This window comes from Pseudochaenichthys georgianus, chromosome 1 (genome assembly GCF_902827115.2).
Source record: "Pseudochaenichthys georgianus chromosome 1, fPseGeo1.2, whole genome shotgun sequence".
Taxonomy (NCBI): Eukaryota; Metazoa; Chordata; class Actinopteri; order Perciformes; family Channichthyidae; genus Pseudochaenichthys; species Pseudochaenichthys georgianus.
Genome location: NC_047503.1, coordinates 26633717 through 26651836, shown reverse-complemented (window position 1 = coordinate 26651836; position 18120 = coordinate 26633717). Strand labels below are relative to the sequence as shown.

The 18120-nt window shown below is 41.1% G+C and overlaps 1 protein-coding gene across 4 annotated transcripts in view; it reads right to left on the bottom strand.

Annotated features, from left to right (window-relative positions):
* Window positions 1–1075: 1075 nt before the first annotated feature.
* Window positions 1076–18120, bottom strand: part of pax5 (paired box 5) — a 54650-nt gene continuing 37605 nt past the window's right edge. For all 4 annotated transcript variants that reach the window (XM_034080909.2, XM_034080925.2, XM_034080918.2 and 1 more), the window contains exons 7-11: window positions 17761–17893; window positions 13927–14028; window positions 11368–11454; window positions 10207–10293; window positions 1076–7173 (exon numbers count right to left, since the gene is read on the bottom strand). In XM_034080909.2, coding sequence (XP_033936800.1) covers window positions 7094–7173; window positions 10207–10293; window positions 11368–11454; window positions 13927–14028; window positions 17761–17893 — 489 coding nt within the window. In that variant the 3' untranslated portion in view covers window positions 1076–7093. The remainder of the gene's footprint in view (window positions 7174–10206; window positions 10294–11367; window positions 11455–13926; window positions 14029–17760; window positions 17894–18120) is intronic.

The following is an 18120-nucleotide window of genomic DNA, read 5'->3' as shown; positions in this document are numbered from 1 at the left end:
AGCCCCAGGCCCAACAAAAGGGATAATGAAGCCGTGATTGCTGCAAAAAAACTAATCAAACAATGATTGTTGAAAGTGTTCATGCTTTCCCGTATGATGCATTTATAACTCAACCTTATAGCTTATAGCGCTGCAAGGAAGCAGAATGAGCTTAAACTCACACACACATGCACACACACGCACACACACACACACACACACACACACACACACACACACACACACACACACACACACACACACACACACACACACACACACACACAACACACACACACACACACACACACACACACACACACACACACACACACACACACACACACACACACACACACACACACACACACAACATCACACTGTGCCATTCTGGTGTCCTGGGCAGGCACCCAAGCTGCAGACAGCTCGGCCTGTGTCTCAAGCTGGGTTTGTGCTGTTTTCTGTGTGTGTGGCGTGTTGTCGCCATGTCGTGGCTTGTGTCCTATTATCACCCCCTTCCTCCTCCTCCTTTCCACGCACACACGCACACACACACACACACACACACACACACACACACACACACACACACACACACACACACACACACACACACACACACACACACACACACACACACACACACACACTCACTCACTCACTCACTCACTCACTCACTCACTCACTCACTCACTCACTCACTCACTCACTCACTCACTCACTCACGCACACACACAAACCCATCCTGGACTCGGCCAGCAGCCAAGACTGCAGCAGTGGGACTCTCCATTCACTCAGAGTGTTGGGGTGAGGAGAAGGAGGGGGTTTAGCTTCGTCCTCCCCCTCTCCCCATCAGATAGATGCCATAAGATGAGATCTGTCTCCCCAGGATGAAAGCTGCGCAGCAGGGTCACAGCGAAACACAACTAGCATCCTGCTCTGGAAGTCTCCGATTATCCAGGCTGATGCTGGGTGTTGAGGAATGTGGCTTTTTTCCAGCAATACACTGTGTGTCTGTGTACTGTTTGTATACATGTTGACTTTCACCAAAAACGTATACATTTGCAGCAAATGTATTTGACACGGAACATTTCACTTCCAAAAAATTATTTTTTATTCTGAAGGACCAATAAAATTATGGCAAATATTTACAAATAATTACTTCTTAGCTTCACATTACAGGTACATAAATGGAATAATTCACCAACAACAGTCACTCAGGTGGACAGATGGACAGGTACACTGAGTATGAAGAGATGCATCAAGCAAACTGCAATTTACAGTAAACTTAAACCCAAGAAATAAAATAACAATAATATTAACAATAGAAATATGAAAAATATCAAATTCACCATTTATTTCCAGTTTTCTGAGCAAAATTGGTCACAATTCAGTAACAAAGAACTAAACAAAAAGAATGAAGGAGAGAAATCAAGTGATATGATATCTTTGGCAAATTCGCACTGCAGTAAAATACATTCAAATATTAAGACAACACACAACACACAAAGAGAAAAAACACCAAGTTTTGTTTGCAACTACTAGAAAATTGAATAAAAAACATACACATTTTCTTAAAGAAGCATTTATTTTACTTTTTTTTTTAAATCCTCCCCTCTGGAATATCTGAAGGCAATTCTTATCTTCATTTTGTGTTTGTATCTGTAACTCTTTTCTGCTATTTTATATGTTTTTTGTACAAGAATCTATTATTTAAAACAGGCATCACAGGCTTTGGTGAATGTTACAGATATGTTTTCTTTTTGTTTTGTTTGATTTAAAAGAATTGAGCAAGCTGTATTGTTGAAACCTAATTTGTCTTTGCAGTTTGATGTCTTTTGTTTATTCTTCTTTATTTTTTACCAAAACGTTACGGATATAAATATCTCTTTAACACCCCAGATAGGAAGCCATGAACACAAAACAAACTCCAGATTGTTACACAAAAGGCCACAGTAAGGTGAAAAATCACGTTATCTTTTTTTTTTTGATTGAAACATCTGCTTAAAAAGCACAGTGGATATTTGTAGGCTGAGTCCTGTATATGTTCTCCTCTTCCACAGTTGAATAATATTAAGATGTAGAGAATATTGTAACACTTCAGTATGAGATCTGTCCAAGGCCTAGTTATATCAGCAAGCATGAAACAGATTGTGCCACTAATTGCTGTCAAGATGTGATGCTGAAATCCCCTCAGGTTTTACGGAAGGCAGTAGTCATCTTCATGGATTCATATTGAGATACAGTCAGGCGGTGCGCACTCGGTGAGAAATCATAATAAAGAAAAAAACTAATTTGCATTTATTTCTGTTTCCTATTTGATTGGGAGTTGGGATAACAATTCAGGATGCAAATGCATTTTCATGCACATTAAATTGTAGCAAAGCTGGAAATGAAATGTCTTTGTTTGATCTGAAACTAGTGTTGCTTTTAGTCTTAAATGCTTTACAGATACATGAAGAGAAAACATAATATGAGATGCAATCCCACAGAAAAATGTTGGTCGAATAGACCGGCAGCAATATTGCTATTGAAACGAGCTCGCTTTGGCACAAACAACCTGCTTCATTCCTATGCAGAATTTCTGACAGGACAGGGAGCATCACGTCTGAATGGTCAAAGAGAAGTAAGAATAGGAGAGGAAAAAAAGGGATTAATAGGGCTGTCTGAAGAAAGAAGGGAGGACTTTTTGAGGAAGGTCACAGGCCCGTAATCAACAGAATAGTTTTAATATTCCTAATCCTGGTGGTGTGGCAGTGCTACAGGAGGGGAGATGAGAGGGGGGACGAGTGCATGATATTTGATGAGATTAGGGCTGAGGGAGGGGGAGAAAAAAGATGGGATGAGCTTCTGATGGCACAGCAGGTTTGGCCTCCCCTGGGGAACACAGGGGCATGGAAGGGGGGGCGATCACTCCGCAAAGGACAAAGGGAGGGAGAGAGTGTGTCTGTACTTATATTTATGTGTAGTAGCGTGTGTGTGTGTGTGTGTGTGTGTGTGTGTGTGTGTGTGTGTGTGTGTGTGTGTGTGTGTGTGTGTGTGTGTGTGGCCTCTGCCTGCCATGCTTCCTACAGTACCACCCACAATGACAGTCCCCCCTGATCGCTGCAGTCAATGTCATGGCTGCCAATCGAAACAACTGTGGGCCAATGAGAACTCATTCTCTCCCCATGTGAACCAATTAGGTCAAAGCAATGGCAAGGCAAGCTGTGTCACTTTGAGATGCATAGTTAACAAATAATCCTGTTAACGTATGGCTGTATTCTTGGCTACGAATCTGGCTGTTTCGTGTCGAAGCGCCTCGCAAGGGGACACAGGAGGCACGACTGGAATCACCTCCTCAAGGAGAACGACTTTCAATCAATACTTCTTCATGTTTACAGTAATGTGTGTGTGTGTGTGTGTGTGTGTGTGTGTGTGTGTGTGTGTGTGTGTGTGTGTGTGTGTGTGTGTGTGTGTGTGTGTGTGTGTGTGTGTGTGTGTGTGTGTGTGTGTGTGTGTGTGTCTCTGTGGTAAACGGGTGTCATTCAATTGTAAGATGCTCTTTTTGATGAAAAAAATGATAATGATGAACGGAGTTGTAACATGTCTGTAGCTTACGTGGCTTATAAATACATTATTTGTGCCTTTTTTTATTCTTGTCAACACAGTTGGTCCTACTGAGGGGCGGTTTACAACACATCTTGATCCTGCTTGAATAGTCAGTCAGTCAGAGATTTGGTTAGAAAATGTGTTATGGGAGGATTGTCAGAACATTAACTCAGGGAATGGTAAAACAATCTTGTTAGTAACTGATGTTAGAAAGAAAATCATATCAGACGGCTATTGGGTTAAAACAACAAATGTGTAAAGCTATGCTCGCAGCTTTGTGACTGTATTTAGTGACAGAAAGCATTGATTTTAATGTAAACATGTTCACAAACACAATTCTAACAGGTAAATTGTATGCCATGTTTCCCATCATACAAGCATAAACTAAAGTATTGAAAAACCTTCACTGAAAACCACAAGCCAACCTCGTTGTAGCACTAAGTTAGTGCATAACCAAAGTACATTAGTACATTTTCTTGGAATCAGGAGTTTCTGTTTAAAATGTGCCAATCCATAATGTAGCTGATACTATTAAAAACTCTGGACCTGCTGGTGTCACTAGAGGATAATAAGGGTTCATCCTCTGAGGAACATGAATGTTTAACACAATTTCATGGGAATCAATGAAACAGTTGTATGGCTAAATACATTAACCCTCCTTACAGGAATGTTGACTTTCATAACCATTTTTATGAATCTCTGACTGAAATGATGCTGGATAAGGGCTATCTCCTTAGCAGAGCTGCAATGTTACTATTGGTAACCAGAGTTTGAATAACTGGCTGTTATTTATTCGTGAAAGGCTTTATATAAAATTGGCCATGTATGCGCAGACTTTTATTTAAGGAGATGCAGGGAGGGACCATCAATCTTGTTTAAGTGATGCGTGGTCAGTCGGGGGGGAGTTGACATATAAAACTAAAGGCACTGTCCTTGTTTTCAGCTGGTGTGGTTCAGGTTCAATAATGCCTCAGAAAGATCAAGAGAGAACAACAGAAATAAGGAGAGGCTCCTGCTGCGATGCACGCTGGCAGCACAGCAGGCGAGCCTTCATAAGAATCTGCTTTAGAGTTGTGGATACACAACTTTTAAGGTTCACAAATGTAAAAGGATCCACTATCACAATGTTCAAAACCCAGTAACAACATAGATGGAGAAACAGCTTTGTTCAGTGTTTATAGGTATTTTTCATTTAGCTAAATTGTATGTCTCACGCTGCAGATTTGGTGCCTTCACTCGGTTGGCTAGTAAAACTACACAGTAGCAATGAAGCGCTACAGCCAGCCACACAGAACCAAAACAAACAAAAGATATGTAAACACTTGCAGACAATGGCTAAAACGACACCATACACCTCTTAGTTTTTTTTTTATCATAAAGAAAGTTTTATCACTAAAATCTAAATTGTGAAAAGTTGAAACTGCTATTGACATTGTGACTTATCTTCCTAATCACTGATTGCTGTACAAGTTTGAATGAACATAAATGAGACAGGAAGCTACGTACAGGTTTAGGAAGATATTGCCCTTTCACAAGATCAACACTGTGGGCCCTCACACATATAATACACTGATATCAGATCAGCACTGAGGGCTGGGCAACTGTGTCCTTCTGTCTGTACATGATGGGTAAGGCCTCGACCCTGGTGTCATACATTGTCACAGCGCAGAACTGATGTAGGAGACAAACAAAAATAAAAGTTTCACTTGTGTTTTCACGAACGCAATGCTTTTATAGAAACAATAAAACAGCACAAGGACAAGCACTCAAAAGGGGCAGTAGAAGACGAAGAATTACTTAATGGTTCTAAAGGGAAGTCAAAAAAGTAAAATGTCGCCTTTAAATGATGATTGAGTCTCTTTGTGCTTTTGTAGTTAGTCAGCCGATCCACTAGTGGGGGCCCATCTTTGGGGAGTTTAAAGAGAGAAATAGAAAGAGAGTGAGAGAGAGAGAAAGAGAGGGTGCCACTGCTTCCTGTCTCTTCACATCAATAATCAGGAAGCAGATACAAATGGCATCTTATTCAATGGCACCTGTGTCAACTGATACCAGGCAACAAACTATAAACAAGAAAATCGCAATCGGTTCATATTTATAAACAATACTTTTTTTCATATTGAAAGTTATTAAGATTTCACATTTCACTGCATCATCATCATCGTCATCATCATCATCATCATCATCACTATTCTAGCACAACAGCGTGAAACATAATTATAAATCATTACAGGCATTCACTCTCATCACGGAGTGCAGCGCAGAAAACTTCTTAATATATTACTCTGTGTCTCCTCCCATTATAAATAGCTCTTGTTCAGGACTAAATCTTGGCCGGGGAGGTAGGATAGCACCTTCCTGTACAATAACGCTCCCTGGTGGGTATGATTTTGGTCTGATGTGAACATGTACAGTTGTTATTTTACAGCAGAGGGCTCAGATTTTAGGCTGTGCTTTTACTGAAAGGCCTGTTGGTCAGTTACTGGGAAAGTTTGAACGGAAGTACTGATGTTAGATGTTCTGTGATACATTGGGATCTGGCTACAACCCCTGGGACTTAGCATTTGCTAAAGCTAACCCCCAATCAGCAAATATCCAATCAGAGCTTAGCAACCACAACTAGACATGGGAAGCCTGTCAAGCTTTGGATTTCTACACATGTTGAAGCAGTGTGCATGGAGCTGTAGAGATCCTCTGAAGGGTCAAGGTGATGATTGGTTGATCTAAAGGACATATTTGCTCAGTCTATATGACTGCAGGCTAGGAATGCTGTTTTGTGGCTACTTCGTTCTGCAGAAGGGAAAGCTTGACAGGTATTGCAACAGTAACTGAAGGGCCGGTGCTTCGCGAACACTCAATTGTGAAGCTGAACACTGCCATTGGGAATGATGGTATCCCATCCATCAAGCATTGTGATCCCAAAGGAAATGTGTTGAATGTACAGTAAAGAGACTAGAATGATAATGATATGGGTGATTTTGGTCAAGTTATGTGAATTGGATTGTCTTTACTTCACCATAAAATGGCATAGAAAATTGATTGATTGATTGATGTCGGGGCTTAAAAAGACTCTAATCAACTCAAATCAGTTCCTTGGAAATATTCTCATCCTGAAATCACATTTTACCCAGAAGATCACAATACAGTTTCAGTCAATGTTGCACACTTTGTCCACTGACTCCTTGGATTTGTAGATGATTGGGATGCCAAGCCTTGATATTTTACGGGAGATTCACTTGCTTTTGACCAGTCCTATCTCCATCAGTTATTGACACTGCCATCCATGTGTTCTCATGGTAATGTATTACCAATAAAGAATGTCTGTTTTGCTCCCCAGCAGTGCGTTTGTTGGCTTACGTGTCAATCAAAGAAAATTCTAAATTCACTGACGTCAGAAATTTGAAATCTTCATTCTCATTGTCGTCCATGCGTAGACAGGATTGAACTGTGCAGTGCTGGTGCTATCCGTCCTCTCGTCCCTCCTCTTCCTCTTCTCTTCAACCTCCTCTTCTCATAGTTGGTGGGGTCAGTGGCGGTCGTAGGCGGAGGCTGCTGCAGTGGCAGCAGGCCCCGCCCCCCGTGATGTACTGTAGTAGTACGGAGACCCTGAAAAGAAACACAGAAACAAATCATTTATGCAATTTCTTTTAAATTAGATCCACCATAATATATTTTGATGAGTCCAGTTTATTGAAACTTCTGTTCTGTTTCTTTCATTTATGGCCCTATTTCTATTGGTAATGATATTGTGCTTAACGGGTGGTGGTGACGTGGCTACAGCTGAGCCAACAGTTTAACCAGGTTCTTTAAAAACGGCATTATTACAATTTTGGGGGAAGCATAACAGGCTCTAATCACACTGACATATTATAACCTTAAAAGGTTGTTATGGTGAATGCCTACACTAACCTACCACCTGACGAATAATAGTACACTAGTCCCTTTAAGCTCTCCACTAAGTCCTGGGGATAACATCTGGATATTTTGTTTTTTAACCAGTAATGTGCCTGCTATGTTCATACGCTTGTCTCTAACTTTGCTTTTCTGCTGTAGGTTTGAGCAGGTAACATACAGTGGTTTATCAGAGGTCTTTGCTGAAAACAGCATGATATCTGGAAACAAGGTGGTGTGAGTTCATCTAAAACATAAACACGTGGAATAGCAAAAAATAAACGATCGTTAAACGATGCTGATGCTTCTTAGAGCTGAAAGAACATTACTTTACAAATTAATATGGTTAATATAGGGACCCCCTTTAATGTTGGACATAATAATGGACACGGAAACGTTAATTAACATGTGTAATTTTTTGGGGGGCATTCAAGTATTTTGATGTATCTGATGAATCGGTAATCTTGTGATAAATGTCATGTGTCGAATTAAAAAATACAATTAGTAAAGCTCACACAGGCACTAAGGGCAGCTCAGGGGTCCTTCAGGTGAGACACGGGACCTCAGGTGGGGACAGGAGGGCTGCGGTCGGATAATCCAAAAATCAGCTCCTAAATTCTAACCCTATCGTCTATTCCTTGCCCTCTAACGTCACGGGGTTAAGGGATAGTGGATAGGAGAATTCAAAAGGATTTAGGAGAAGAGACTGCGGTACTTGTTTAGAGAATCCGACTGCACTTGAGGAGTCATTCATTAGACCTCACAGACAGTATGCAGATGCATTGCTGTGATATGCATGTGTTTCTAGGTGAGCAGAAGTGGTGATATTTGTTACAGAGATGTTTGAACGTGTAAGAGTAACAGACTTTCAGTAGTACATATTTTTAGCCTTTTATCGGAGTTGTTCGCGTTAAATTAAGAAATGTTTGGAACGGGCGCTTCACCTGTTTGTATGACCCTTTAGTTTGTTAAATTTTAGTTTAAATGTTTATTGAGCGTTTCATTCTTTGGCCCTAGCCGACAGTTTACCTTGGTGTGCGTGTGTTTTTTAATTTCCTGAATGAAAAGCAATACAAAATTGTATTTTAAAACTATTCCCGCCTGGAAGTCAATTTTGTTTCCAAGTGTGCAACATTTGAATTTGTACGATTCTCGTGCTCCTATTTGTGTTTCTCACGACTTCTGCAGTTAACTTTCAATCTTCAATTGTACCTTTATAAATGATGGTTAAAATGACAAAAAAAGAATCCCAACTTCTAATATGTCTTTTATATCCGTTGACTACTTTTCTTTGATGAAATGTATTTTAAATCTGGAATGAGCAGGTTTAATTTTCTGTTAAGATGTGTTTAACTTTTAATGTCAGTATTGAAAGGCAGGTTAGAGATGACATGCAGATGAAGCTAATGACAAAATGAGTATACTTGTCATGTACAACAAATAAAATGGACTCGGTCTACTTTCTGACACTCTTCTTTTGGTCTCACATGTTCACTCTTCTCTTTCACACCCACGTACACACGTACACTATCTAAGTGACAGTCTAAGCTGACACACTGAGTACAGCTCTACTACTGCTGATCCCTTGAGTCTATTCTCTCCTCAGGGAAGAGGTCAATTCAATACTGTAACCCCAAAGCCATATAGAAACCCACACATGCACACCTTTTCACACACACACACACACACACACACACACACACACACACACACACACACACACACACACACACACACACACACACACACACACACACACACACACACACACACACACACACACACACACACACACACACACACACACACACACACACACACACACACACACACACACACACACACACACACACACACACACACACACACACACACACCTGTCTCTGTCACTTCCATCAATCAGCCCAGCTGTGTGTTGACAGGTTATGTCTGTCCACAGTCCAGGTAATCTCAGGAGGCTCTTCTGGGAAGTGAGGCATTAAGCCGGTCTGACAAACTATTTAGTCTCAGCCAAGACTTCAGACGCCCTTTCTACCCTTTTACCTTAAAAAACAACAACAAAAGAACTCCCCTTTCTGTTATTTGTAACCTCTTCTCTAAACCTCCCCTCAGTTTCACAGCTTCCCTGCCATCAATCCCAAACATTTTCAGTGCATCCTAATGTGCGTGTTGTCCTCGTATTCATGCTAAATGTTGGGAAGATTCTGAATGTGCTCTTCCAATATCAGAATAGCACATGATAACAAAGGCCCTACGTAGCTGTGTACGTAACAGGATGTATGATTACCTAGAAAAGCATCAGGACACACTGTTTTAGGCATGTGATAGCTATGTGACAACGATTAACATCATGAATCAGCCTCTATGGAGATAGACATATGACAAACATGATGATCATTTCTGACGTGGGCCTTAGGTAATCTAAACAAAACATTCTATACTGCTTTGAACCGGTATTTCTGCATCTTGTGACTGTGTAACAGCCTCTCTTGTATGTAAGCATGTGAAGGACACTGTTCAGGAACTAGTTGTACCTGTCCATATGCTCTGTATGTGATGACTACATCCATTCTTGCAAGGATAATAAATACATGTATCCTGATATTGAAGCTCAAGCCGGTGACGAGTGATATTTTCCTTACAGGGAACTTTTCCCTTTCTATGCACCTCACCATTGCACCTCTGCACAGACTCATGAATCGTCACACGTTGCATATGTTGACTAGCTTTCTCTCTTTCTCCTCCTACCTTGCATCTGTCCAGCCTGGCTGGTGAAGAGACTGGAGGAGCAGCCGATTTCCGTTCCCAGGAGAGACCCGTAATCCTGCTGAAACACTGGGGACAGAAATAAGCGGGGGACATAGGTCAGCACAGCACTCAACCTTCTCACCTATTGACCTTTACACGGCCAGCCGCTGACCGCTTCACCTTTAAACGTGACCTCTAAAATGGCTCCCTAGATAATGACTTTGACACTGACTGATTTTGCCTCTGGGTTAATTGTCCCTCTTAAACACAGATGCAGTTTCAAGATGTCATTATAACATTTGCAATTACGGTTTTTGAAGGCTATATAGATCCATGGTTTTTGGCATTAGGTGGAAGAATATGTACATTTATATCACATTATTGATATATATGATAAAAAAAAGAATTCATAAATGGTTAAAATTGTATTTTGTTATTTTGGGCAAATCCAGTATATTTGACACCTGACAGACCCATTTCATTGCTTTTATGTAACAATCATACAAATCAATACAGTAACACATAAAGCAGTGCTGCTTGTTGGTCTTTAATCCACAATGGCCTCATATCTCCATAGATGTATATGGCTAAATCTGTTCTGTTATATATCGTCATATCACCCACTTCTAATGCTAAAGCAGAAAGCACATTGAAGTTTTAATCGTTTAACAGAAACACATTTTTCTATATTGCGAGTGCTGGATTTTGCTGTCAGACCTGCATGGGTTGTCTGAAAATGTGTGTTTAAGACTGACGTAACATTACCTTCCAAAGGATTATTTAATTTTAGTCTATAAGCAATATTGCCTGCTCATTGTAGTCTGGCACAGTGCTCGTGGCAGTATGGTCTGATCTCTTTCTCTCTCGCTGTCTTCCATTTTTATTCAGATCCATTCACAACCCAAATTGCCAGTCTTTTAAATCATCTTTTCACAGAACCATTAGTATGTCTATGATGAATTGTACTGTACGATACAATACAGAAAGAAATGTAATGTCTTGAAAAAAATTAGTGGAGCATGAAAGATACGGCATATTACAAGGGAGTATTAGAGAGGATGGAACTGTGATGTGAGGTAGAAGGAAATGAAATTCATTGATACAATTATTGATCTATTTCTGGTTGGTAGAACTGGGTGCAGAGATATGAGAAACACCTACCTAATAAGCTGGGGTTAGGAAATCTCCACGATTCGTTGTATGTGGAATACTGGGGATGGGAGTATGGACTGCCAGAAAAATCTCCCCCTGAAAAAAACATAAACAAGAAATAGAGCATGTTTAAACACAACAAAGAATAAGGAGGATGATCTTGTTTTTGTACTTTTCCCTTGTGAAATCGAATGCTAAACCTTTGTTGGTTTTAATCTTTAAATTTGAATTTTTCTGAGCCTTTGACTTATATTTTGCGTTACCCGATCCAGCTGTATTTAAGTGCTTGTTAGTTTGACAACCTCATTAAAATATTTTAGTATAAGTGAATGCTCTCAACACCTTATATCTATTGAACATAACTGTACTAAACGCCGTATCATATCTGGGATACTTGGGTGAATGAAATGACAGCAGCAGTTGTTATTTTAATGACAAATGGTAATGGCAAATGTGTCATGTAGTTTGAGGATTTTTGCTTATAATGAAGCTTTAACCAGGCGTCAGAATCAGAATGATTTGCAGACTGGTTGAGGAGCTGAACAGGAGATCTCGTTTTGTGGATGATAGCATAGCTTTTCTCCCTCATTTACTACTTACTGTCTGGGGTCTACTCTTCCTCTTGTCTTCCCTTCACCCCTTTCTCTTTATTTCTCTCTCTCGTCCTCTGGCCCACCAGACTACAGCCCACCCGTCACCCTTCACATCAAAACAACATTCCTCCCCATTTCTTCTCCTCTATTTTTTTTTACACATCTCTCTGCTGACTTGCTTTATTTTTCCCCACTCTTTTGCTCTTTCTTTCTCTTCTCCTGAACCTTCACTGCTCCCGGGGGATCCCTCTCCCATAGCTGACAGTCACAGACCCTGATGCCCCCTCCCTCTAACCCTCTCCCTCTCGTTCTGTCGGTTCTGCCTCGCTGCTCCTCTACACCCCCTCTGAGTGTCAGCCCCCCTGCTGCAGGGAGAGAGAGAGAGAGACAGAGAGGGAGAAGAAGAACAGCAGAACAGAGTTGCTTGCTTAATGAAGGTATGATATTAGACAGAGCGGACAAAAAGGAGGATCATTTGCCTGAGAAGTGCTGAGATAAAAAAAGGCGAAGCTGGAGAAGCAAAGTTGAGAGATTATCTCTTCCACTCACTCCAGTCAGCTCAAGGATTCAGGCAGCTTCCAATATTCACTGAGAAGAATTTAGATGTTGAGACTGTTTGTGTGTGTGCTTATGTGTGTGGATGTTTAGCTGCGTCTGTCAGGTGGGGTCGGGATGCGGTCTCCATGGCATCCGTGGGTGCGAACATCTTCCCCTTGTCATCACCGTTGTGACGGCAACGTGTCAGGTTGTTTAGGAAAAGGGGGGGTAGTGGAAGGAAGGGTGAGGACGCTCAAGGGTCTCCCTCGTGTAGCTTAGTGTCAAGGTCGCACACACACGTACACACTCACACACACACATTGTTGGAACAAAAACACACAAGCTCGCAAACAATCGCATGCCATCACACATAAACATACACCAACCCCAACACACACACACAAATATGCTGTCAAACCTGAGGACAGGACGGGGTGAGCGCAGGGGGACAGGGCGACAGGGTTACCCATCTTTAGACGTGCTGTTCCTACATGTCCGCTGAGAGAGTGTGTGTGTGTGTGTTTGTGTGCTTGTGTGTGTGTGTGTGTGTGTGTGTGTGTGTGTGTGTGTGTGTGTGTGTGTGTGTGTGTGTGTGTGTGTGTGTGTGTGTGTGTGTGTGTGTGTGTGTGTGTGTGTGTGTGTGTGTGTTTGTTACAGTGAATGATTGGGAATACACTGAGACAAGAACTTGTAAACAACATAATTTTGACTTTGTCTCACTGCCTCTGTTGCTTTGTGTTTTACCGTTTTATTATCTTCAGTATACTAAACCTTGACCACCACTGCAATGCACTTTGAGAAAGAGAGAGAGAGAAAAGAGAGAGGAGGAGAGAAAGAGACAGAAGAAGAATGGCAATCCAGGATTGAAACACAAAAGCAGCGTAGAAGGCGGAGTGGAAGGGAATGAATGAATTAGTCGTGGGTCACTGGTGATTCTCATTAAAAACAAATTACTAATGTTGAGGAGGGACAGCTGTGCTACTGTGGCTGCTTTCTAATGATACACAGAGAGACACACCCACGCAAACACACATACACACATACGCTCAGAAACACACACACACACACACACACACACACACACACACACACACACACACACACACACACACACACACACACACACACACACACACACACACACACACACACACACACACACACACACACACACACACACACACACACACACACACACACGCCACCCCCTGGGAGCACTGTCAGCCATGGTGTAGACAGACAAGAAGGAGGAAGTGGCTAAGCTAAGTACACCTCCTAAAGGTACACACACATACATCGGGAATTCAAACAGATATGTATTTAGTTAAAGATCTGCTAAGTGATGGGTTGCAAGAAATGACAGAATAAATGTAACTTTTGGTAGCGAGACACGGGAACATTGAAACTGTATGTGTAGTGTGCGTTTCGTGGCACTCACCTGGTACCATGCCAGTTAGGGAGGGGGTGGAGTAGCTGCCCTGTCCAGTGGGAGGAACATGAGGAGGGTAGCCTGGCAGAGTGGTGCTGGCTAAGTCTCGACCTGTAATCAAACACATACATATATTTGTAGCTTGTAGCTCTATTATTTCTGCTAGTTCCTAACTTTTAGTGTCCTATATTAAACCTGCCATAAACCAATATATTCAGTACATTCACTGATACCAGTCCAAAACTATGTCTTCAGATGTTTGGTCTTGTATGAACCAACGTCTTAAAACCCAAATTCAGTCACCTTTTTTATCATTAAATGTAAGAAACTAGGAGGAGCTCTGACACTTGCTTTAAAGTTTACATTTCTTATTCAGATGTTTGCTTGTCTACAGTCAATCAGCTAATTGAATAATGGATTCATCGATCTAGAAACGAAACATTTTACATGAGCTGATTTTTATATCTGAATTATATTTATACTAAAACTAAAGTGGTAATCTTTTAATCAAAATTTAAATTAATTAATTGACTTTAGAAAATAAGTTAAAAACATGCATTAATGTAATATATAAATAATACTTTTACTGAGACATCATCATTTAGCCATGTTCACTTCACACTGATGTTTTAGCAGATATAGCACAGGTGTAATCAACAATGTAATAAGTATTCATTATACTTGCTATACCTGTTATGCTAGGAAAAGTGTGAACAGTTTAAATACTATTTGGTTTCATACAGGACCTTTACTGAAATTATAATGCAGAAGCACATTTTGGATGTCCCTCTTTCTTTTGTTTCTTTTTTCCTCGTTTTCTATCCGCTGACATCTATTAATTTACCAACTCCCCCTTCTCTCGTTACCACCATCCCCCCCTCCTTCCTCTGTCTGTCACCTGGTGGATAGGATATATAACTGCATTAGACTACATGACAGTGTGTCGGCCCGAATCATTTCTTTATGTTTGCACGCAGTAGACATTGGGAGTGCGTGAAAATGGAGCCCTCCATTCATCATCATCATACGTACATACACACACTCCTGCATCGACACCCACCTCCTCCCTGCCCCCTGCACACACACATTTATCATCATCATAAACAGCTCAGATGCTAACACCATCAATCCCATTCACTTCCCCTCCACTTAACCACCGCTAACTAACTGAGAGGAGGAGCAGGAGGAGCTGGGAAATAGAGAGGAGAACATAAAAGACAAGGAGAAGGGAGAGATGGTGTGAAACACAACAGACTAAACAGGGATTTAATTTCTTTCCATTACTGGGAATAGAACAAGACCTATTCGGCTGTGCTGATTTATCTGTTATTATTAGTGTATGGTAAAAATATCATAATGTGCGAATATATGTTGTGCAATAATCTCTATTAAACAGTTACCTACATATATGCAAATTAAGGAACCGGTCACGATTAAAGTCACAGTAATGTAATGCTTTTCTTTTTTAGTCAGTGTAGTATTGACTGTTTACACTAAATGTAGGCAGTCTTTGGCGAAAGTGAAAAGCAAAAGATGCGGAATGCATTTCCTAGTTAGCAGTTTTGGTTTGTCTTGTTTCAATTTACAAAGTTAAACACATATTTTAAAACTTAAACTCTAGTGCAGTTAACTTGTCATTTCTGTATGTTTTTTTGTAGGAGAGGAGACTGTCTGAAGTTGACTGCAAATAATAATTGGCACAACAAATAGAAAGGCTTGGCCCGGTATACGCCTGCCTCACCGGAACCCCATCAAATATTGGTTGTTGTCTCCAGAGGCTAATGGTTACCATGTTCATAACCTTAGCGTGTTAAAATGTGTTAACTTACCGGTAACACTAGTACGGCTGAAGGAAATATTTTGTCATTAACAAAAGTATAAGAGACATCAGATGTTTTCATGGTGGCTCTACAGAAAAGCTCAGACGTGGCTAAAATGGCCTTTTATTAAAAAGGTTTATCTCATGTGTTATACGCTTGCCTCACCGGTACAAATACAAATCAGCAGATTTATATAGTCTCTTCCCCTCCTTAGTATACTTGTTTCTCTCTCACAGATCCCCTCTTTACTACAGCCTCCTCTGTCCCTCTCCGCCTCCTCTCTCCTGTCTCAGTGTAGTAAAGTTTTTCTCTGTGTTTGACGCGACAGCGAGGCATTAGTGCAGACGGGCTACTCATCCGCTCGGGGTCAGTGCACAGGGCACGGAGGAGAGGGAGGAGAGGGTGGACGCGAGGAGAGATGGACTCTCTACAGCCCAACTTAGAGGGGGCAGACAGGGCCAGATCCTCAGAGGTGTGTGTGTATGTGCACTGTCTGTGCACGCAGTATATTTGTGCATATGTATGCCAGTTGTGTTGATGTATCTGCTCTCCAAAGCTTTTCCGTAGAGGTCAACTAACAAGTATAAGTCTCCTCCATGCTCACTTGCAGCTACATGAACACACATCGTCTGCCTCCCTTTCTCTTTTACTGTCGTCCTATCTTACTCCTCCCCATCAAACAGCCATCAGAACAACATATGTCAAACCTGGAGGGATTAGGGAGTGTACAGTGTGTCCTTTTGCACTTGAGTAGAGTAGGTGAGGTTGAGACTAAAACGAAAATGCCCTAAAGATTTGGAAAAGCCTCAGAAAGGAAGATTGAGTGTGTAAATGTTGCTTTACAGCGTGTCCAGAGTATCAACGCGTCAAGGGTGCAATAACATTGCGTCAAACACACAGACGTCTGATCCCCTAGAGGGAGCTCTATTCTGAGGGAAAAGACAGGCAGGAAATGCATGCATAATATTAAGAAGGTGTGTGTGTGCGTGTGAATACGAATGTGTGTTTGCATGCATAAGCAGAAATGGAAATGTTATCTCTCTCTCTTCTTTTCTGTGTCTCTGTCTTTCTCCTTTGACTTGAGCAGGTAATATTCCTCTGTGGTTTCAAAGGGCAAAAAAAGAGCCCATTCCCAGATATCCCAAATTCCCAGCTCTATGATTCCCCTCATTATAGATGGGAACGTCGAAGCCTCTGCCAAGTGCTCCCAGGTCTACTCTTAATTAACCACTGCCTCTCCCAGCGCCCCTAAATGGAGACAGAGGAAGAGACAGGGCTCTCACTTTCCCTCTATCCTTCCACCTTTCTTTTCCTTCCGTCCTCTGGGCTCTTGACCTCTCCTGAGATCCAAAGCACTGATATCTTTAAACGGACTCAATCAGGCCATGTAGCTGCTGAGGTAGACGGTATGTGAATATCAATCATGGTATTTTTCATATAATGCTATTATCAGGTCTGTGCTCTATAGATTAATTTAATACCATTTATAAATGATATGTAATAATTAGTTATGATCACAAAATCAGGGCAACAAAATGAATCACATCACAGACAGACGAACGGACAGGCAGATTGTGTTAGCCTGCCATTTGGGAAGCTTGCACATGTATATTCTCACCCAATGTCTGACTTTTCATCTTTGATAATTAGCTAAATGAAGCCTGTTCTGTTAGGTTGACATTTGTTTTTTATTAGAATTTACTAAAGTTATGAAAATGGGTTTTTTACTTTCCGGTCTCTTACCATAGGTGAAATAAAACCGCACTTGACTTCAAACTGACATTGCTGACTATGCTTCACACATTTTTTACTATTTATTTATTTGACAGGTAGAAATGTCAGAGGGAAAGAGAGAAAGGGTGGTACCATAAACAACAATGATACTGAGGAAGAAATTGAACCTGAGATGTTGTAGTTATATGAAATGCACCCTTATCACTTATATCTTATTCCATTTTTAATTGGTTAGCAACAAGTCTATTTCAGAGCATGAGTGAAGTTAAATGGTGGATATGTTTCTTACCTGGAACAAGTGAATAGGACTGTGGACCCGACACGCTGGCTCCTAACTCCGCCCCTGCACCTGGATTACCCAAACTGTTCTTCATCTCGTCCAGTCCTCCCGCTAGTGAGGCCATGCCCGAATAATCTGACGTCTGAGCAGAGACAGGAAGTGGAGAAAGAATAGAACAGAATAAAGAGAATAAATCCATGACCTTTGATGTTCAATACAACATGAATACAGTGCCGGATGTTGCTTACAGCTGTGATCAATTTGTTTGTTATTTCCTGCTACAGTTCCAACATGCTACTCCTTCCTTACAGCAAAGAAGCTTTAGTAGGAACACATACACACACATACAGAAACACACCCACAGTGGAG